The sequence below is a fragment of the Lygodium microphyllum genome, chromosome 26 (assembly GCF_053477565.2).
Source record: "Lygodium microphyllum isolate KBCC chromosome 26, Lygodium_microphyllum_v1.1.10, whole genome shotgun sequence".
Classification (NCBI taxonomy): domain Eukaryota; kingdom Viridiplantae; phylum Streptophyta; class Polypodiopsida; order Schizaeales; family Lygodiaceae; genus Lygodium; species Lygodium microphyllum.
Window position 1 is genome coordinate 78,384,134 of NC_141160.1, and position 23,844 is coordinate 78,407,977.

Sequence of the window (23,844 nt, forward strand, 5' to 3'; positions counted from 1 at the left end):
ATGTAACACTTTTTTGGCAAATCAATGAGTGACACTAAGCTACATTCTCAATATATTCTCTTTTTTTTGTAAGGTGTTTAATTTTTGGCACCTGTTTCGCAATTGGTTCTTGGACCCTGATTCGAATGGTCCAAGAAAGGTTCAATTAAAGGTTGGCCTCCCAATTGGTGTAAATATCTATACTATTAGTTAACGAGAGGTGGGGGGCGGGTGCCACGTGGCAGCCCCCCCACCTCCCCCACAAGTAAAAAAAGAGAACACGGGGGCAGGTGCCACGCGTCTAACACCCGCCCCCGCCCGCGAAAATCGCGCTCGCCTTGGCACGCCGGGGCGAGTCTAGGCGCGGAGCACCTAGTATCCTTTTATTATATAGATTTGTATTATAAAAGAGAAGTTTTATCGTGTTATTATTATTGTCAGTGTAATTGATGAAACTTTGTGTTTGTAAAAGTTAACAGGATTAGCGATCGGAGAGAGAGAGAGAGAGAGAGAGAGAGAGAGAGAGAGAAGACGAACCGGACGTACCCATTACGCAGCTGCAGAAAAGCTCGCAGGAGAGTCGAGCTGCGGCCGCCAACACCCCATCATGAAGAAAACTGCTCGCGAGTTGCGATCCATCAGCAGGAACAGAATACGCACGCGCAGCTGGACAAAGAAAGGTCTGCTCTCTTTACCTCTGAGAGAGAGAGAGAGAGAGAGAGAGAGAGAGAGAGAGGCGAAAATTACGTTAATGTCTTTTCAAGGCCATAAAGACCTTGAACACTTTGAAACATCTCTTTTTGGATACTCCAATACCATGGATAACGATCCCTGTATATCATTGCATACTAGTGCCAATGTGACAACTCTTTGTGTTCACTATCTTCGGGTAGGTCATTTGTTTGTCCAATCTTTCAATCTCTGTTCAAGACTAGTGAGAGGAGTCCCTTTCATCCATGGGTGTCCATATTTTGCGAGACAGTTAAGAAATCTCATTTCATCAATAGTTCACCACATTGTATGTGAGATCTATTTGTAACGATATGTATGACTTTGGATGTACCCTTGTGAGATGTATGTGCTCCGTGTTGAATTGAGGTGTGGTTAGTCAATGGTTGCTCTTGGGGCATATTCATGCTTTCAAGAGTGACAAATTTGTGCTGCTGAGATAACCAATGTGTTATTTGTAAGGTGTGAGAGCTACAACTAAGCTACGTTGTAAAGAGAGGAGCACGTTTATTCAAAGACCATGCATGTTGTCTTATTCTAATGCACAAACCAGGGATGCCCAACATGGGACCTAATCAATCAACATTTAGGACTTCATTAGTTCTTTTGCATTTATTAAAGTTTGACCATTTTTATAATCTGTTCCTCGTTGTTTGATTCCCATTTTATTTTATTTAATCAACCAATGTACGAAATTTTGTCTATTTACAAGCATGTTTAACTTAGCACAACAGTCAACTGGGTTATGATTCACTATTATTTCCAACAACATCATTGCCATTGTGGACAGAACTTTTCCTTTTAATATTATATGTATCATGAGTTTATGCACTGCATTTATGCGACCTAGTTGGGCATATTAGCTAGTTTGGATGGGACACATTTCATATGCTGGTCGGACTGGTTTAATCTAACCAACCTGCCATCTTGGGAGTCTTCCTGGCTGGTGACCTGGTGCATCTTTCATCCATTCATTGCCTATATGTCATGCTCCATGCTCCCCCTCTATTGTGTCATCTACATCATGCTTGCATTCTATGAGAAGGAGGGAGACAAGGAGCAGTTTGGTGATCTTCCATTGCCCATGTGGTTTGTACTCATTGTATTCATGCTTTAATATATGCATACCATGGTCCGATATCTGATTCTTTGAGTTTTGTTAGAGGATCAGCTCCTTGACAGCCTAGCAGACAAGTAGGCAGCTTGTGTGAGAGTGTGAATGGAAGAGAAACATGAACATAGAGAGAAGTATAGAGAGAGAAAGAGAGGAAGCAGAAGATAAAGGAAGAAGCTGCAATGAGTGGAGAATATTGATACAATGATGATGGACTGATCAGTTCCTACATGGAGTCCAAAGTGTTAGTGAGGGCACCAAATCAGGCTGATGACAATGGCAGCACCAAGGACGGAGGTTTGGAGTGTGCACGAAGGGAAGATTGAAGACTAAAGGCAGAGTGTGTCTGCAAGTTGGGGGGGGGGGTGGCTATAAATAGCCATAAATGCTTAAATTTGGGCGACTTGCATCGGGAGAGGCAATGAATACTGGCCGATGGACAATAAATGCTGGTCATTGAAGAGAAAAATGATAGAAAAATAGGGGTGACCCCAGAAAAATCCTAGACGACAATGACAATGTCCCGCAATTATAGGCAAATTGTGGAAAGTAGTAATTGGCCTAGGAATGCACACAAGAAGTCGACAAAGAAAGAAAATGCACCTAAACTGCTAGAGCTCCCATGTATCCATCAAACTCTCATAGGAGTTGACAATGAGGAGATGACAAATTGACATAACTAATATGGGCAGACTAACACCCCCGAGAGTGTATGAAGACCCAACAACCTCATGTAATGAAGCTTAGAAGCCTTGGGCAAATGCTTTGTGAAGAGATCTGCTGCATTGTCCTCCGTGGGACAGTAGGCCACCACTAACCTGGAATCCAGGATCCACTCTTGAACATAGTGGTACTGAACCTTGATGTGTTTTGTGTGAGCATGAAACAGAGGGGTTTTTGCCAAAGTTAGAGCACTCTGGTTGTCCACATGCAGCTCTGTAGGTTCAGGTTGAGGAAAGCCAATCTTCGCCAACATGTGGCAAAGCCAAACTGCCTCCATAGTTGTAGAACATAATGCACGATACTTGCTCTTTATAGAAGAAAGGGCCATAGTAGGTTGCTTCTTCTTGCTCCATGAGATAACACCTGAGCCAAGGGAGAGGGCATGACTTGTAGTGGACTGTCTAGAATCCATATCACTTACCCAATTAGAATCACTCCAACTAGAGAGAGTAATCCCCTCTTCATACATGATCTCGTAGGATATCTAGTCCCCTGTAAATAACGAAGAACACACAAAGCCGCTCTCCAATGCTCCTGAGTGGGAGTCTTCATGAAGGAAGACAACAATGCCACAACAAAAGAAATATTTGGCCGAGTGTGAATAAGCTAGATGAGGGAGCCAACAATACACATATAATGGGTAGTATCGAGAAGGGGAGCTCCGGTTGCCAAAAGCTTGGACTCTAGGTCCATGGGGCAAGAAATAGGTCAATAATTGGCCATACCAAACTCTGAGAGAAGTTTGGAAATGTACTTGTGTTGCGAAATAAAAATACCTAGTGGTAGCTAATCGTCTCTCTCCAGGCCAAGGAAGAAATGTAGGATCCCAAGATTCATCATGTCAACTCCTGTTGCAAAATCTCCGGAGTACGGTCAACCTCTTGAGTAGAGCTTCTTGTAATGATAAGATCATCCACATACAAGATGAGCATAACACACCTGTCACCCTCAACTTGGAAGTATAGGTTGGGGTCATGAGTTGAGCGATGGAAGCCACTCTATAGAAAGAATCGATCAATCCTCTAGTACCAAGTACGAGGAGCCTGCCTGAAGCCATAGAGGGCCTTCTTCAATCTGTAGACATGGTTCTCCTTCCCCTGCACAAGAAAACTTGGAGGCTATGAAACATAATCTTCTCCTCAAGGACACCATTCATGAAGGTAGACTTTACGTCCATTTGATAAATAGGCTAGTGGTGGTGGGTTGCAAGAGCCAAGATGGCTCAAATAGTAGACATTCGAGCTGTAGGTGCAAAAGTCTCAAAATAGTCCAAGCCTATCCTTTGAGCAAAACTCTTGGCAACAACCCTAGCTTTGTGCTTGTCCAAGGAACCATTTGCAAGGTACTTGGTCTTATAGACCCATTTCACACCTATCACCTTTTGCTTTGGGGAATGCTGAACCAACTCTCAAGTCTAATTATGCACGATAGAATGAAGCTGCTTTTGCATGGCCTAATGTCAAATATCTTGCACAAGAGCCCCCTCAATTATAGCAAGCTCATTGGCATGAAGAATCTGTGATATAAGAGCATAGTTCACACAAAATGAACTATTTTGCTAGGCCTATAAGCGAGCTGATTTGCATGGACTTGGAGAAGAAGCAGGAATGTGAGAAACACCAAAATCTTGTATGAGTTGTTAGTACCAACGAGGAACCCGAATAGGCTCATCTTGCTGCGAGGGAGATTGAGTAGTCTTCGGTACCTGTAATGCACCTGTTTGGGGTAGGGACTCCCCCTCACTACTAAGGGAAGGTAAATCATCCTCATCAGAAGAAGGCTCCCTCTTTGACGCTCTTTGATAGTCGATTAGCCCTAGAAGACTCCGGAGGGGAGGCTAAAGAGGTGGAAGTATTCGACAAAGAAGAAGTAGTAGTTGCATCCGTCAAAGGTGGTGGGGAAGCTGGAGTAGAGGGCAGAGGAGGGGGAGGAGTCGAAGATGAGGAAGGGGTGTTAAGAGGCAACCTCGAAGGAAGGAGAGGAACTGAGGGTCAATCGATGACGAAGAATCACTTAGAAGCATGTAAAGCCACCCTCCTAGGATCTTGTCCAAAGAACGACACCTGTAGAAACACTGTCACCGCATCCTGCATAAATACCACGTGGGTACCAAGCCATGTAAGATCATGAATAGACAATAGGTTAAAACCTAAATTTGGTACACAGAGAACTTTGCTTGAGGAAGATTGCTTGTTTGGTAGTAAAGAAATAGTCTCCACTCCTCGAATAGGAATGGTAAGAGTTGTCACCAATGGTGATTGTGTCCCCTTTGGTACTTAGATCTTGAAGCCAATCCTATCTGTAGGTCATGTGAGAAGAGGCCCCATTGTTAATGAGCCAAGGCTTCTCCCGAGCGGAAGAAGCAAGAGTTGTATCCTCCTCGCCAAATGCAAGCACAAAGATAGACTCTATCGTCGTTGGAGCAGCCTTCGTATCCTTCAAATCCTTCTCCTTTGGCTTCAAATGGGGGTACTTTTGCCAACACTTCTCCTCGGGATGAGTGCCCTTTCCACAATGCGGGCACTTGGGCTTCTTTCCTTCTTGTCATCTTGCTTCTTGTCCTTGGTCTATGCCTTCTTCTTCTTTTCTCCACTTGTATTTGCAGTAGATGTCATAGTGAAGCTCGAACCACTGACCCCAACCTCTTTGAGTCGCTCATCATGCTCCAAGACAAGCGGTGAAAGCTCTTTCCACAAGAGTCTCATGGGTCCTCGATGTTATATTCTGGTGTAGAAGACATTGAACCGAGGAGATGGTAGCTGAGTCAGAAGGATTATAGCCATGTCTTTAGAGGATATCATTCGACCAAGAGAGACAAGCTCACCTCTTATGTCCTCCATCTTCGTGATGTGCTCCTTCGTAGAGGAGGAATCATCAAGACTGAGCATTCACAACTTCTTCTCAAGGGAAATCTTGTGGGGAAATGTCTTGTGCTAATACAAAGATGCAAGCTTCTTCCACACTTCCGCCGCAGTCTTCAACCTGCGAACATGCACAAGGATAGAATCCTACAAACTCATAAAGAAAGGATCGGGCTTAAGAGTTGAGCCGACCCCACAAGACTGCGCAGTCCATAGAAGTCCCATCTATTGGATCCTTCATAGGACGGGGGATGGAATCTGAAACAAGAGTCCAAAGATTGAAGGTGTCGAATATGCACTTCACTTTACACGACCACAACAAATAGTTCAAATCATTGAGTTTGTCTTCTTTGGATAATGAAGGTAAGACAGGTACCTGCATCGAGCGAGGGTATTAAGGACGACATCTTCATTGAGGACAAAGCCTTTTGTGAAAGATAAATAGACGGGGGACAAGTGCGAATTGGAGACTCCTCTCGCTGACTATAATCGCGATAATTGTCTTTGCTCAGAAGAGTGTCTAGAAAGAAGCTGCTTCTTTGAGTCATCAAAGCTCGTGAACTCGTAAGATATCTTTGATCTTGCAATCACCTAGAAATTTGCGTTTATCAAAGAAACAATTATCATGTGCCACCAAGAAGGTGTTGCTTGCACAAAAAGCTGTCGCCTACAGCAAATAGCTGTTGCCTATGCCCATGAAGCTATCGTCTGCATCAAGATGCTGTCACTTGCACAAGGAAGAGGTCACATGCAAAATCACAAATTTGCGTTTTCTGCAAAACGCAGAAATAGATGCCACCTGATGTTTGAATGTTGCTGCTTGGGTCTTGGAGGCTGTTGGCTGGCTGTCAGGAAGGTCGGCAATGGACCACTTGTATGGGTTGTAAATGTAGGCTGAAAATTTGCGTTTTGAAGATCTAGGCTGCTCCTCCGCGATGAAAACCTACTCTTTTGCAAGAAATCTCTAGACTATGTCCTCACTTAGGCAATGATACCATGCGAGTGTGCAATGGAAGAGAAACACGGAGAGAGAGAGAGAGAGAGAGAGAGAGAGAGAGAGAGAAACAAAAGATGGAGGAATACTGCATTGACTGAAGAATGCTGATACAATGATGATGGACTGATTAGTCCCTGCACGTCAAAGCGTCAGTGAGGGTCCAGATCAGGCTGATGATGATGGCAACACCAAGCACAGAGAGCTAGAGTGTCAGAGTGTGCACTTGCAAAGGGAAGAGAAGAGACTAAAGATTATGTGTGTTTGCTAAGTGGTGGGGGGTTGGCTATAGATAGCCATAAATGGCCAAATTTGGCCAACTTGCACCAGGAGAGGCCATGAATGGTGGCCGACCAGCAATAAATGCTGGTCACTAAAGAAAAAATGCTAGAAAAACAGGGGTGATCCGGGAAAAAATGCTAGAAAAATAGGGGTTACCAAAGAAAAAATGCTAGAATAATAGGGGTGACTCGAGAAAAATCCCAGATGACGATGACAATGTTGAGTAGGTGTAGGTAGACTATGGAAAGCGGTAATTGGCGTAGGAATGCACACAGGAAGCCAACAAATAAAGAAAATGCGCCTAAACTGGTGGTAGAGCTCCTACATCTCTGTTAGACTATGATAGGAGCTCGCAACTAGGAGATGACAGACTGACATAACTAATGTAGGCAGGCTAATAGTGTGGTGGGCAGGTTGTGGGCTATTTGGGCAGCCGTAGGTAGGTGCAGTTGGATAGTGTGAGTGGGCATTAGTTGGACTAGGTCTAACTAGGCGGGCAGGTCAGGTGCACTTTTTGGGCAGCAGGTTGGCTATTTATTGCAGGCCAATGTGGCTGTTATCATTTCCTGTATAGGCTGTAGGCATTGTGGTCAAGTACATTTTGTCTATGAGAGTTTGTGAGGTCTTTTGTGTGCAATATGTTTGGTACTTACTCTTGTAGATAATTTGCTTCAGATTTCAATATTCAGCATTGATCTTCTTTAGACTCTCTAAATCTCTTTTGTGTTTCACTCTTTGTCTTATCCCGCACATGTGCTTCCGCATTGCTGCACTTTGCTTTTAAGAAGGATGGTATAGTGCATGTTGTTTGGAAAATGTGTGTGGTCCTTTTTCAGACTAGAGCTCTTAATGGTCATTTGTATTTTGTCACTTTTATAGATGATTACTCTTGTAATACATGGGTATATGGCCTAAATGCAAAGCTAGATGTATTTATGCAATTCAAACATTTGGTTACGAAATTGGAAGCAAAAACTTGTTTGAAGGTGCAAACACTATGCATGGATCGAGGGGTGGGGATACAGGTCTTGTGTGTTTGAGACATTTTTGCTTGAGCATGGCATTATACATTAGGCATTGTGAAGTTGACAACTCAATAGAATGGAGTGGTTGAAAGGAAAAATTGCACACTCATGGAACTGACCAAATGTATGCTAAAAAGCAAAGGTTGCCACACAAGTTTTGGCCTGAGGGTCTTCGGTGAACAAATCATGTACTTAATTGTCACGGGGATATGAAATTTTGAGATGCTTTAATCTGGCCGAGAACATTTGATTAAGCTTCTAATCAAATGTGCAAGGTTATTTAGCACAAGTGATGCACATGTCAGTTATTACATGGTATCAGGCCAAGGAGCCCAAGGATGCAGTGGGTGTTAAAGGTAACCAATCAACAAACAACTTAGGCAATTTCCCCCTTGATTTTCACCCATGACTTACTCTAATTCAACCCCAACCGGCCAAATGCTACCCCAAATTTACGATGAAGAGCTGGCATCTGAATTTCCTAAAAATTATAAAAATTTCAGATACCAAATTCAGTGTATGATGCCTTCTCTTGATGGCACAAGTCTTGAGGTGCTGAAAACCCTAATTTTTGTAAGAATTTAGGATTTACAGCAAAGATCCCTCTACTGTCCACCAAATGTGGTTGAGATTTGCTCCAAATGGCTGAGAAATGCTGAGATCTCTTGAGAATGGGTTGAAGAAAGTGAGAGAAAGCCAAGATGAGAGAGAAATCTGATTTTCTTCGTGAGAAAACCCTAAATTCTGCATGCTGCCAGCTCGAGTATGCATTTAATGCAGTCATCTCCAAATGTTGTCTCCTAATCAGCAATGTTGTTGCCAATCCCTGGAAGGTGTCTCCCTGCTGTTGCCTATCCCTACAAGGTCTCAGATGGTTATTGCATGCATCCAATGCTGATTCCTGCAGAGATAGAATGACCAACACACACACACACACACACACACACACACACTCTCTCTCTCTCTCTCTCTCTCTCTCTCTCTCTCAAAACTGATTGAATGGCTGAGACCTGGCCCCCAAAAACGTTTTCTCAATTTACATGGGCATTTTTGCCAAGTGGCAGCCTTCTAAACCTATTTTTCAGCATTATCTAGCCATTTAAATTAATTTTTAGAATTAAATAATCTTGAAAATTAATTTCAGCCCTTCTTATCCTGCCAAAAATTAAATGCGCCCATCCATAATTAAATTAGCTAGACCATTTGCAACCTTGAGTAGTCTCCAACCTCTGTTAACCCTTAGACTAACATTAACTAATTAATTAATGCTAGTCTCTAGTGTCAGCATTGACACTTACTAGCCAAACCACTATCCTACGGTCAAAACTGATACCAACTAACCACCAAAAACCAATTGGCTTAACTTGACACCAACAAGGGGCTTTTGGATTAGCTAAGGAGATTGTGGAATGCCAACTTGGAATCAATCGATTGGCAATTGAAGTTAAAGAAATATCGAAAGACGCGTCAGTTTTAGGGCCAACAGGGTATCCAATGTTCGAGGATGGATTTACAAAATGAAGACATTGAACTACCATGCTCCTTTGTATTCCAACTTGACAAGAAACGAGTAAGTTTTCACATCATATTATATCTACTTAGATGTATATCAAGATCTCACTTTCTAACTAACAAACATTTGTAATTTATTTTTTGCAGATATCGAAAAGGAGAGAAAATAAAATACACTGCAATGACATTCAAGAAAAGATATCTTTACTATCAATATAAAATACATGTACAAATTTTGTAGCAGATGTCTATCTGCCATCTCTATGAGAACTATCATTTCTTGAATTATTTTATATTTGTACATGTATTTTATATGAAGGCCTACAAGGCGATATGGCAAAGCTATTTCTTTTTTGGAGAACTATCCTTTCTAGGAGTCCTTTTGCCTTTCTTTGATGTCTTGGGTATAGAAGGTGTTGAAGCTGTGGATTTGCCTTCCGTGGTTATATGCACCGCATCTCCTTCATGGTGCAAATCCCCACCAATCTCTGTTGTTGGTTGTATACAATTGACCATTATATACTTCAAGAGCTTCTCTCTCTCTCCCCCCTTTACTTCTCCCAGGCTTCTCCCCCACTCCTCTCTTTTCCTTCTCTCTCCCATTCCTCTTTTTTCCTTTTTTCTTTCTCTTTTCTCTCTCTCTTCATTCTATCTTTAGTATTTTTTCTTTTGATCTCTCTCTGTATTCATATTCTCTCTCTTCTCTCTCTCTCTCTCTGTGTTCCCCCTCTCTTTTTCACATCAAATGTACAATTCTCTCTCTCTATATAATTTTTTTCTTTTAAGAGGCCAGAACAACAAAGAAAGGGCTCGAAAAATTAGCATAACATAGGGAATTGATGGTTGCAAATAAATGTCTTATTTGTGAGCAGAAGGGTCATATTGCAAGGGACTATCCCAATAGGCAAGAAGCTGGAAAATCAGAAAATCAAGAAGATTCTAAGGGAAAGAAGCCCAAAACATTTGTGGGATTAGTGCGCAATGTTGTTACTGATCAATCCAATGATGATGTTATTGAGTTCTGCAGAGAATAGGGCAAAATTAGAGATCAGCATGCATTGATTTTCTTTGATAATGGTACGCGAGCTAACTTCATCTCTATTGACCTGGCAACTTATCTAGGCATTAGAGAGGATGAGATGGGACCCATGGGAGAAGTTGGAATGACGTGTTAAGGCCATGCAAAGCCTGTTATACTGCTCATTGAAAAGCATCGGTTGCAAATACGGGTATATATGGACAATGAAGAGTTTTTCATTGCTCCACTTGAGGGTTGTGATGTGTTGCTTGATATACCATGGTATCATTGTATGCATATAGTGATTGATTCAGATGCAAACGAGATCACTCTTCAGCATAAGGGAAAGACACTCACACTTGATGTAAAGTTGAAAGGTGAATCTGTCTTCCTTGTATTTGCAGTGGCCATTTTTAAAGTTTACAACTTGGTAAAATGATAAACTTCTATGTTATCAAAGACAATTTTTTTTGATGGAGAATAAGTTATGTGTTACTAACGATTTTAGTCCTAAAGTAATGGAAGAATGTCATGCAGATGGAAGAATATCATGCGGCTTCTTTCATGACTCATTGTGGTTGCCCACAACCAAGGCACTTGAATTATATTTCTTTTGGTCAAGTCTTGATGATACCTAAAGAAGCACAAAAATGTTCGTGCGTATATCACACTTTTAGTTTTTGTAAAGTGAATAATATTCACTTTGTTTTAAAATCACTAGAAAGAGACTCTTATACATGAGGGGACCACAGCCACATCCACATCCATGATAAATAAATGGTATACACAAAAGTGTATGTGCATGCATTTGTAAAAGGTTAAAAAGAATTGAAATGTAAATGCTAAAGCCTTATGAATACAAATGTATCAAAAAAATTCTAAGAAATAATAAAAATATGAAGGGGTGTGTGTCTTTTGAGGAAAAGGTGGGGTGGAGTGCAAGGCTGATTATGTGCCTCTTTCTCTCATTTCTTTCAAGATACACACATTCTCCCTTTGGATGGTGTCAAAATTTCTCTTTTCTCTCTCCTCTGTCTTTTATGCAGAAGTTTCTCTTTTCCCTTTCCTCTGTTCTCTTGTACAATTGAAGTTATGGAGAATGAAGATGAAGATGAAGATGATAATTCTGTTCATTGTTGCTAAGCGCAAGATTTGTGATTTTTTCTTGTTTTGAGATTAATGGCTCAGCCATGTGCATAGATTTTGCATGCTTCTACTCCGGTTTTGTGGTTGCTTCTGTTCATGCGAGGGTTGCTTTGAAGTCTTCAACGAGACATTGAACAATTTATCAAAGAATGTCTTGTGTGCTAAAAGATTAAGTTTGATTGCCAAAAGCGTGTAGGGCTTTTGCAATCATTACCAATTCCGAGCCAACCTTGAAAAGAATTGCTATGGATTTTATTTTTGGCTTGCCAAAATGAACAAATGGCAATGATGGCATATAGACTATTATTGACTAGTATAGCAAACAAGCTCATTTCATTCCAATCAAGAAGGCTATCAAGTCTCAACATATAGCTAGAATATTTATTCAACAAATCTTTAAGTATTATGGGTTATCACAATCTATCATGGGTGATAGAGATTCATAAACCACTAGTTTCTTTCGGCGAGCTCTTTTTGAAAATTTGGGTACAAAGCTTACTTTTTCTTTTTTTTGCCATCCAAAAACGAATGGTTAAAGTGAGATAGCCAATCTCACAATATTGAATATGCTGAAGTGCTATTGCCATGAAGCCAATCAACAATGGGAAAAGTATTTACCTTTGGTTGAATATGCCTATAATAACACGGTTCATACTTCTATATGTAAAACACCATTTGAGATCCTATATGCAAAACCACTCTTACTATCTATTCTCAAAATAGAGAAGGTGATATTTCATGCCAATGAGTTTGTGTATGATATGGATTGTGTTTTGGCCAAGTTAGACGAGCTGTTGGGAATAAAGGGCCATCGTGTCTTTTATATGTGCACGGGTGTGAACACACTCTTAGCACATTGTACTTGCATATATATATATCTATCTAAAAACCTAAAGGTACAAGCCATCAAAAATTGATGGTAAGGGAAAGAATACCCCAACCCGAGGCACAAACATGGATAGAATCTATGGAAGATTATTTTATTGTTGCAAGGAATGCATCGTCGAATCAAGCAATGATCACAAAACTAAAATTGACGGGAGATGCTCGTCTTTGGTGGAAATAGTGGTATAAGGACCAAGGAATGTCCGAAACTGCTATCACCTGGCATAGAAAGCTTAAGGATGTTGTGCATGGGAGATACCTTCCACCCACATATCAATCCCAAAAGATGAATGAAATTTTCAACTTGAAGTAGCTAAGCCTAAGCCTAGAAGCTTACTACTCCAAATTCGTAATGCTTCTAAAATATGCAGCTATGATAGATATTTCACATAAAAGTATTAAAATTTTGTAATGGTCTAAATATGTCCCTAAATATGCATCTTGATTCAATGCAACCATCAAATTTAGAAGATGCATTGATTAGAGCAGCCCAGTAGTTCAAGAGATGGAGCAAAAGTCAAGAAATACAAAAATTTGGAACAAAAACCGTCAAAATAAGGGCAACTTCCAAGGATATGCAAAAAGAGCCCAAGGATAGTATCAACTAAACAGGACAAAGAGAGCCAAGTCAAATGCAGTGGGAAACTTTATATCCACATGAAAAGACAATGAGACTCCAAGGTGCTTTTATTGCAAGGAACCAGGACACTTCAAGAGGCAATGCCCATGAAGCAATGGATAGACATGACAGCAAGAAATGGTATAAAGTCATGCTGTCAGAGATGGAATCTCTTGAAAAAAATGGCACTTGGGACATGGTGCAGTTGCCTAAAGGGTAGAAAACCCTTCAATGCAAATGGGTTTACAAGATAAATGTCACTTCTGGTTTCTCACCAAAGTACAAAGCAAGATTGGTTGCAAAAGGGTACAAGCAGGAGCATGGAATTGACTTTGATGAGATTTTCTCTCCTGTAGTCAAGATGACTACATTGCGAACCATTTTGGGCTTGGTAGCAGTTAAGGATATGGAGCTCATACAGATGGATGTAAAGACTGCGTTTTTACATGGTGATGTACACGAAGACATATATATACAACAGCCTGGAGGGTTTGTTGAACAAGAAAAGGAAAAAATGGTATGTAAACTCAAAAGAAGTTTGTATGGGCTGAAAGAAGCACCAAGAGAATGGTATCATAAGTTTGATACATTCATGCAGTCCCAAGGTTTTCATAGAAGTCAAGTGGATCACTACTTGTACACCAAGAAGGCAGCAGATGGCAGTCTGATTATCTTGGTTTTGTATGTAGATGACATGCTGATTGTTGGTAGGGATACTCATGCCTTGGATTCACTGAAGCAAAGTCTTCATTGCAGCTTTGACATGAAGGATCTTGGTGATGCAAAATCACATTCTTGGCATGCAAATACTCAGAGATAGATCGAAAGGCTTACTCTATCTATCTCAGCAGGAGTATATCTCCAAAGTTTTGTAGCGTTTCAGTATGGAGGGGGGGAAAACAATTGGGGTTCCATTGCCTTCATATGTGAAACTCAGTGCAGAGGACAGCCGTACATCTGATGATGAGAAGGCTGAAATGGCCAAGATACCATATGCTTCAACTGTTGGCAGTTTGATGTATGCTATGGTTGCTACACGTCCTGACATTGCTTTGTAGTGGGAGTGGTTAGCAGATACATGGCAACCCCTGGCAAGAAGCATTGGGATGCAATGAAAGGTATTATGAGATACCTCAAAGGCACAAAGGAGTTATGCATTTGCTTTGGAAAGCAGAAGGTATCTGTTGTTGGCTTTACGGATGCAGACTATGCTGGTTATGCGGATTGTAGGAAGTCCACTTCTGGGTATGTGTTTACTTTCACAAGAGGAGCAGTCTCTTGGATCTCCAGGCTACAAAAGTGTGTTGCATTGTCTACTACAAAGGCAGAGTATGTGACTGCAACTGAGGCATGCAAGGAGGCCTTATGGCTTTCACGTCTAGTGGGAGAGCTTGGCATCACAGAGTTACTTGTTCTCCATTGTGATAGTCAGAGTGCTATCATGCTAGCACAAAATCCTGTCTTTCATGCAAAGACAAAGCACATACAGGTGAAGTACCACTTCATTAGAGATGTACTTGACAGCAAGAGTATTGAGCTTGTCAAAGTGCATACAAATGATAATCTTGCAGACCTTCTCACAAAGAGTCTTCTAGCAGAGCGGTTTGCTCATTGTCGACAGATGATAGAAGTTGGATAGATATATTTATTTCAGCTTTGTACATACCTAGACTTAGCTGATTCTTTTATCTTCTTAAGGCACATTGCCTTTAGGTGGGAGGTTGTTGGGAATAAAGGGCTATTGTGTCTTTTATATGTGCATGGGTGTGAACACACCCTTAGCACATTGTACTTGCATATATATATCTATCTAAAAGCCTAAAGGTACACTTGTCATTGTGCCAAAAACGTGCTCACACTCTACATAGCTTGCTTTCGCTCACTCTCTTTGTCTCTCACTGCGTATACGATAATTTGTCTCGATCTTCGTGCCTAATCGATTGCTACACTATTCAAAGATCTTAAGAAAAACAAAAGAAAGTAGGAGACAAGCATAGAAGATACTAGATTTTATAAAAAAGGAGATTTGGTGTGATTGAAATTTTACAAAGCTCGTCTAAGAAGCTCTAACAAGTCTTCATTGCAAGTCACTAAGCTCGCAACAAGAAATTATGGGCCATTTCAAGTCGCTAAAAAGATTAATGATGTTTGTTACAAGTTACAACTTCCAAAGCATTGGAGAATTCACAATGCTTTTCATATCCATCTTTTGAAGCCTTATGAAGGGCCTTCACCATTGGAACCTATAATAGAGGATCCATCTGAAGTAGATGAAGAGGAGGAGATACTTTAACTAGAGAAAATAGTTTTTTGTATGATTAGAAAAAGAGGAAGAAACATTTCTAAAAAATTCATTTTAAAATTTAAAAATTACTCTCATTTAGATTCTAAATAGATGCCAGAAGAGTATTTTGAAGACTATCTAGAAATACTTGCAGTTTATGAAGAAGCTGTAGGATTAGAAATGCTTCCAGTAACATCTTGAGGACAAGAGGGATTTCAAGAGGGAGAGATGTAACAAACCTTTTGTGTATCAATTGTTATGAATATATATATGACTGAATAATTTCAAATTAATCTAATGCTCATGTACTTTGAAAGGCGATTTGTACTATTTAAGTATTTTGAAATATGATTAAATGTTCATCTTTCTATTGAAGGGTGGTTAATGGTTAAAAGGCCCTATAATTATACATTCCCAAGATATCCAAGTGAAATTAAAAGTTTAGTTGAGCGGTCAGATTGATTAGAAAGCTTAGATGACTAAGACTTTTATACTCGAATAGTCAAATTGCCTAGAAGCCCATATAATGAGTGGTTTTAGAAAGTGAAACCAGATGCTTATGATCAAAGAAACAAACTATGAACTGGTGAACCTATATAATGAAGCTCCGTGGAAGCTAAATTTAGTGGCTTCTTAAATTTAGGAAATTACTATTTTTTATTCAAATGGAAATTTTGTTCATGTCAAAGTCTCTAGAATTTCTCAAGGATCAAATTTGTGTTAAGTAGCTATTTTAAAATTTTAACCATTTGAGAGATTTTTAGAGTAGAAGGTTTGGAAGGTTCTTTATTTAGAAAAGTGACATATGGCATTTAGAATAGGACATGTGTCATTTTGAAGAGACAAGTATCACTACACTTGTGATTTTTAGTAAACGCTTGTCATGTGTAGCCTCTGTTTTTCACTTTTGAGCACCGAAGCTCCACATCTATATATTGAAGATCTCTCTCTTCATGTGAAATAAACTCTCATGTAGAAATTTCAGCCACATACTTTGTACTTTCCTATCTATCTCTCATCCAAGAAGCACTTTCTACTTAGCTTGATCTAATCCAAGCACCAAAGAAGAAAATCAGCTTGTTGCTCAAAGTTTGTAGAAATTAGGGTTTCAAAACCCTAATTTTCAAAATTGCAGCAAATCAGCCCTTTTGTATATGGTTTAGGCACTTAGTGCTCGTGGTTTTGTTTCAATAAATTCTTGTAAAGCAAGGGCTGGTTTTCCTCTCAATGTGGTATCAACTCTTTTTTGTTTCTCTCTCTCTCTTTCTCTCTCTTTTAATTTTCATGGTGATAATTGATTGAGTTGGTCAAGTTCAAAGTGTCATTCTCACATTCTTCCCAACACTTACAACAACCCTCCCCAGGTAATCACCATGGTCTGTGCTGTGCTATGAAATACTATCCCAAGGGTTCTGCTCCAAACCTCATGGGCTGTAGGGCAGTCCCATAGGCAATGTCTCTGTGTCTCTGTTGGATTGTTGTATCTTGCACATGATAATGGGTCTTTGCCATATCCAAGCCATGTGCCAACTTCTAAGTTTTGTGAGCTACAAGCCACAGGAAGAGAGATATCTTTCTAGACCTAAAGCTATCATGTAGCCTCCTTCCAAAGTCACATACGAACTTCTTTGTGATTCCCTCTCTGTGTTAGTTTGGGAGGTTGTTGGTTGTGCTTTGATCCTGCTCATCTATATTCTCCTCCATAGCCAATAAATGGATCTCTCCACACCCACTCTTCTGGATCCCACTGGAATCTTTGTAAAAGTCTCCTTTGGTAAGCCCAATACCTTGGTCTATCAACCAGATAGGTGACTGGGTTTGGGTCAATGTGCCACTTCCTCTTGAAGTGAGCCACGACTTTGATCCTCTGTCTAGAGTATCCAATGAATGTTGCTTGATCGAGGTCCTCTTAATGGAGATGGCCATGCTCATTGACTATAAAAGTAAACCTCTTGTCTTTTCTAGTTGCAAAGATTGCTAGAAGAATGTGCTCTTTGGAGAAAAGGCCTTTGAGAGGTGCTTGTATCTGTTCACCAATTTGGTGGAGCTCCCTTTGTCATGGCCTCAATCATAACTCTAGCTCCCTTGAGCCCCTGTAGTCTTTGTCTTTGAGCCTTTTATGGAAGTTCCTAAAATGCAAACCGATCTCCCACTGATACAACAACTTGTAAAGAGAATCTCCCCCATGATAAGTATGTTCTTTGTCCAAGAGTTTGGCTAGAGTCTAATCTCAAAAGGTGATTGAAGAGAAGAGATTGCCTTCTTTGTTCTTTGGTTGTAGTGGGGGGTAGCTGGTGAGGCCTTGCTAGTGTAGATCTCCAAGCTTTGATAATAGCAGTTGCCAAGTTGACCTCAACGCTCCTCCCTAAGTCCTTGGTCTTGATCTCCTAAAAAATCTAGTGGATGTTGGGCTGCCATGGTCCTCTGTGCATAGGTGTTATAGCTTGTACCCTCCCTATTAGAAGTTTCTTTGAGGGCTCCTTGCCTAGAAGCAAAACCCCTAGCAATGAGCTTAGCCATCAAGGCTTTGCTTTGGCTGTCTTGGTCTATGATCCCCAACTTGTTAGAGTGTGCTGAAAGTGGAAGCGTATGGACAAGACTGAAAGAAAATGGACATGAGAGAAAGGGAGAGAGAAAAGAGAGAAGAACGCAGAAATGTGCAGTCAATGAATGCTGAAATGAAGAGGGCAGATATACAAGGGCTGTAGATGTGTCTTCTTGAGCCGAATCTCTCCCTTAGCACGTGGAAAACAATTGTGTGGGGCAGGCTGCCAAGTGGGCTAAATAGGAGAAAAGAAGTTAGCCAGCAAAAAATTGGCCGACCTGATTAAAAACTGCCGACTATAACATAAATGAATAAAATAATCAGCGATCAGTTCTCCAGCTGCCATGTGGCACCATCGCCTACTTGATAAACTGCCTATACATTGTGTTTGCTGAAAATGCATGCCCACTGACTGACAAGAATAATGAATAATGCCCTTTGAGAGTACCTCTATGAGAATTGATAGTACAAATGGTAACCTGAGAAATGCTAGTCTAGGGCATGAATAATCTCTAACATCCCCTCTCAGATTCTAGATGTGGCATAAGGCCTAGGGATTTGGAGTGTTGTCGTTAAAGAAGCTGAGAAAGCGCATTCGTAAACAAATTTGCAAGATTATCCTCCATCTCTCGCAATAAACTACATCAATGGCCTCATCCAAGATTCTCTCCTGGATGAAATGGTATTGAATCTCAATGTGCTTTGACTTAGCATGAAACATTGGGTTCCGTGCCAAAGCAATGTAACTCTCATTGTTGCAATGAAGTGTTGTAGGACTTGGTCGAGGATAGCCAAGCTCTCCGAGTAACCTTGGAAGCCATACTGTATCACATGTGGTAGAAGATGCCGCTCTATACTCCGCTTGTGGAAGAAAGGACAATAGTGGGTTGCTTTTTGCTACTCCACGAGATAACACATAACAACGGCCGAAGTGGGGGATCAATTTAGGATGTGGACTGCAATAGCCACAGCCTGAGCCCAAAGAAACTGAGATGTCTGTCGATGCTCCATTATGGTGCGAGCCATCTTAATCACACTTCGGTTCTTTTGCTTTAATATGCCATTCTCTTGAGGTGCGTTTGTGTTTGCAAACTCCTTGTGGATACCACGATTTGCACAAAACCTAGCAAGCTCATTAGAAACAAATTCACCACCTTTATCCTATCGTAATGTCTTCAGTTTCTAGCCTAGTCGCTTCTTCTCAAAGAGCAACCAATCCTTGAAGTGAAAGAACACCTTTGACTTCAAGTGCAAAAAATAAGCGCATGTCATCCTGCTAAAGTCATCCACAATCAATGTGAAATATAGGCTTCCCTTAAGGGAATTCGTCCTCATTGGTCCACACAGATCTATAGATACAAGCACCAAGGGTGCTGAAGACCACCTTGAAGCCTTTTGGGAATGGCATCACGATGCTGTTTCCCACGAATGCAAGATACACATGGTTGCTGGCTCACCACAATGTCCAGCAGACCTTGAATAAGCTATCCCCTAGAAGCTTTTTGAAGGTAATCATAATTTAGGTGGCCAAACCAAGCATGCCAAAGCTCGGATTGTATGTGAGAGGTAAGAAGAAGAGAGGTCAAGGCAGAAGGCGACCTCAACTCGTAGACTCCATTCTTCTCATAACTGGAAGTAAGCACTTGTCTCGATCCACAAAAGGAATCCTTGTGAAACTCAACCAAGAGAGCGAGGGTACAAATCTTGTGTACTGAAAGCAAATGGTAACCCAAGCTTGGCACATAAAGCCCCTCTAAAGTATAAGCACCACCCTGTCCATTTGGAATAAGTTGTATATTACTCCTCCCTTGAATAGGGACAAAGAACTATTGCCAATGAGAATCTGTCCATGCGAAGGCTATGAAAGTGCAACACCTACTATAGAAGGAGTCATGTGCCAAGAGGCACCGTTATCAACAATCCACTCACGAGAATGTGGGCCTGTTAATGCTCTCAAGGCAATCCTTCTTCTAGTGATCTGTCTTGCCAAACCACAGATATAACAAGTGGAATCCTTCTCTTTATTCTTCTTTGATTTGTCCTTCTTTGTCTTCTTATGGTCCTTTTTTTTCTTTTGAGAGGATTGACCTGTCAATGCCTCCGATTTGGAAGTAGTTTGTCCTTTCAATCGCTCCTCTTGGTCCAAAACCATAGGGACCAACACTTCCCAATGAAGAGTCTTTGTCCGCCCTGAAGCAACCAAGACAGAGTAAAATGCACTGAATCGGGGCGGTGTTTGAGAAAGAAGAGTTATCGCCATATCCTTTGAGGTAATCGCCTTCCTTGCATTTTGGACCTGCATCTGAAATTACTAAAGCTTATTAACATGCTCCCGCATAGAAGAAGACTTGTTAGAACTTAAAGTCCTCATTTGAACCTCTAGGGACACCCGCTTCATCACGGCCATCCGATTATAGATTTGATCAAGCTCCAGCCATATGTCTCGAGTCACAGTCAAGTGCTCGATGTTAGCAATGATGGTTGCTGTACAGGAGAGAAAGAGGAAAGAATAGATGTGGGCATTCAATTTGTCCCAGTGCACTTGTACCTTCATAAACTCAGCTTTCTCATTTGAAGAAAGCTTGGAGGGATCGCAAGTTGTACAACGGTCTATAGCCTTGCTCACAAGCTTCACCAAATCGCAAGACTCCAAGATGGCAAGCATCATTACATGCCAGATGTGGTAATTCTCCTCATCAGGCTTTTGATTTGTAGAAAGAGCCGGCACTGAAATTGTGCATCAATTTCGGTTGACATTGTAAATAGAATGACCTACACAAAAACAAGGGCAGCCCCCTCAAAGAGTTCACCTGCCACCAGAGGCGATGAGAACTCAAAATCTGCAGCAAGAGGCTGAGAACGTAGCCTTTCCTTCTTCATGGATAGCAAAGATGTGCAAAAACAACAATTTTGCTCCTCCTACGCTGCTCTAATACCATGTCAGAGTGCAGTGAATGTGAAAGTGTATGGACAAGATTGAAAGAAAATGAACATGAAAGAAAGGGAGAGAGATAAGAGACAAAGGAATGCAAAGATATGTAGTCAATGAATGCTGAAATGAAGAGGGCAGATATACAAGGATTGTAGATGTATCTCCTTGACCTGAATCTCTTCCACTAGCACCTGAAAAACAAGTGTGGGGCAGGTTGCCAAGTGGGCTAAATAGGAGAAAAGAATGCAATAAAATAATGCAATCGACCACTGGCCAACTTGATCAAAATTGCTGATTATAACATAAATGAATAAAATAATAGCGATCAATCCTCCAGCTGCCACGCGGCACCATTGCTTTCTTGATTAACTGCCCATACATTGTGTCTGCTGAAAATGCCCACTAACTGACAATAATAATGAATAATGCCCTTCGAGAGTATCTTCGAGAGAACTGACTGCACGAATGGTAAGTAGAGAAATGCTAGTCCAAGGGATGAATAATCTCTAACACAACTCTCCCTTGGATCTAGGTTGTCATCACTCTCCCTTGGATCTGGGTTGTATGATGACATCCAAAGCAACCTTTGCCTTGGCCGGGCTCCTGTCTTGTTAGGACCAGATGAAGTTCCTAATAAGGTGCTTCACTTGGCCAATGCATGTCCTGGAGAATGCCCAACAAGAAGTGATGTACCACATAGTGCAAGGAGGATTGGGTTGGTGACCACTACTCTCCCTGCTAGTGAGAGTCGCTGAGCTCCAATAAAGCAGCTTGTGTCTTGTGCTCAAGAGAAGAGGTGTTAGTTGCTGTTCTGAGGTAATATCAATCCCCACATTGCTGAGCTAAAACATGCTTTACAGCTGATTAGCATCTTTAAACAGCCCTAGAACACACTTAATTAATGAAAATTACAAAATTGGTGCGGGGTTCGAGAGTTTTGTGGTCCCCTAAATCCCTAATTTTTGGGGCACCCTTCAACATCTATAAATAGATGGGGTGTTGAGCATTCAAATTCATCCCTTTTGTGTAGGTTCTCACTCTGCTGATGCATTTGGCCCATCTGCCATCTCTAGCGCATAGATTGCCTCCTGCCTGCATTTGATACTCCATCAACTAGGCTACAGGTGGCAGTCCTTCCTTTGCATCGGGTGACAATGTGTAGCCTACATTTGGCCCTTTTCTCCACCAGGCGGTAGTTGGTGACCATCTCTATCCTCTTGGCAGCTGCATCATTGCTGCATTTGGAGCTTTTTGCTGCTGCCCACTGCCTCGCGCATCATCCTTGTTGTTACCTCAGTCTTTTGACTCTCTGGTGATCAGCGTTTGGTGGTTTCCTTGTCTTTCACACTTTGATTAGTGGTCATAGCACTTGGGATCTGTCTTTGGCGGACGTTACTCTCCAACACTCCATTGCTTTGTCCTTGGGCATTCGGTACACTCTTGCATTTATTCACAACATTCATTCACTACAGAGTTTCTTCTCTATGTGTTTGAGTTTTGAGTTTTGTGTTTGCGTTTTGCGTTTCGGGTGAGTTTTGCTAGCCATTGTATGAGTCTTTGTGTTTTAGTCTTGGTTGTACATGTTGTGTTTCCTCAGTGCAAACCCTAGCATACCTTCACACACATGGGATCCAAGATACCTCTTTGTAGTCCTGTGGGGAACCCATGTGAAATCCTCATGTAGTCACCACTACGCTGCCTAGTATTACATACCCAAAATCCATAGGACTTATGTTAGTTCATTAAGGCACTTGCTGCTCTACAAAATATCTCCTTGAAGGCCCTAAAGTTACTCTCATCCCAGTCTAGGTAGACTGCTATGCCATCTGCAAACTCCACATCCAAAAGCTCCTCAAACTCAAGGCTGGGTAACCTGATGCCTCTATTACCTGCATATCTCTCTCTCAAGGAAGAGCTCATGGCCTCTGCTACAAATAAGAACTAGAAGGGAGCTAGTGGGCAACCTTGTCTAATTGATCTCTGAATGCTGAATTTGTCTTCTCATGCTCCACCGGTCATGACTTGGCTATGAGCTGAGGAGTAAAGAGCCGCTATTTACCTGACCCACCTTGATAATTGTACTTCTTATTTGACACGTGTCTCATCTTTTAAGCATATCATGATGAAATATCATTTGTAAGTATACACCATACTCAAGTCGCATAAGTGTTTATGGCCTTAAGCAAATGTTTCTGTATCTTTCTTTCTTCTTTCTTCCTCTCTCATGCATGGAAGGATACATGCTCATCCTTCCAGAACTCGTAAATGTGCTACACACATTTATTGAACTAGTTTGATCATTGTCTTAGTCAAATTGCTCAAGGTATTTTACATTTTATATGTACTAGCAGCAGCTCTCTCTCTTTTTTTTTTGGCTGGTCGATTATTGTATATACTTTTACTAGTATGCATTTAGTTATCAAAATCTATATAACCTTGAAACAAATATATTCTTTGCCGAAAGGACTTACTGTTTTCGATAGCAAATGAATTTATGAAAAACATGGTTAGATGTATGAAATGTTATGAGGGCTAGGAGGAGAAAAGTAGGAGCTTGCATTAAATTAAGATCCCTTGATAAAGAAACATACTATTAATAGTTCTTTATACTTATGAATTAGCTGAGTTTGAAGTTGCATGTATTATACTCACTCACTTGATTCTTTGTAGGCTTACGATCAAAGAGATTAGTGAAGCCAAAGTCAACTATCTATGCAACATCGAAAAAGGTTTAGTTCTTTTGATTTCGTTTCCTCCTTTGCACTAGTTATTATTCTTGTTTTCATAATTACATAATAACTAAAATGATTTAATTATTTAGATTTTGTTTCCTCCTTTGCCTTAGTTATTAAGTTTGTTTCCTACTTGTTTCCTCCTTTGCACTAACTATTATGTTTGTTTTCCAATCATATCATAACTACAAGCATGTTGGGCTGTTCATTGAGTTCTGTGCCTTTTGTACTGATGGAATGTCTTTTTAACATATGTTGAAAGATCTTAATTTGGTTGGACCCATTCTGTCAAAATGTTTGGTTTTGTGAAAGAATTGAGTTTATGCTCTTAATATTGATGGTGTGCTTGATCTAAAAACGTCAGCCATTCTGTTTTGTTAGACACATGCTCGATCTAAAAACTAGATATAATTGCCTTCATCACAATGAGTGAGTGTTGGTGAGAAACCAACTCATTCAGTACA

General features: G+C 40.8%; 1 protein-coding gene across 1 annotated transcript in view; it reads left to right on the forward strand.

The window, feature by feature from the left end:
- The first annotated feature begins 458 nt into the window (after positions 1-458).
- The window catches only part of ASHH1 (SET domain group 26), a 134,616-nt gene continuing 111,230 nt past the window's right edge, over positions 459-23,844 (forward strand). The window contains exons 1-2 of the mRNA XM_087668217.1: positions 459-659; positions 23,319-23,377. Of these exons, the coding sequence (XP_087524343.1) occupies positions 587-659; positions 23,319-23,377 (132 nt within the window). The 5' untranslated portion in view covers positions 459-586. The remainder of the gene's footprint in view (positions 660-23,318; positions 23,378-23,844) is intronic.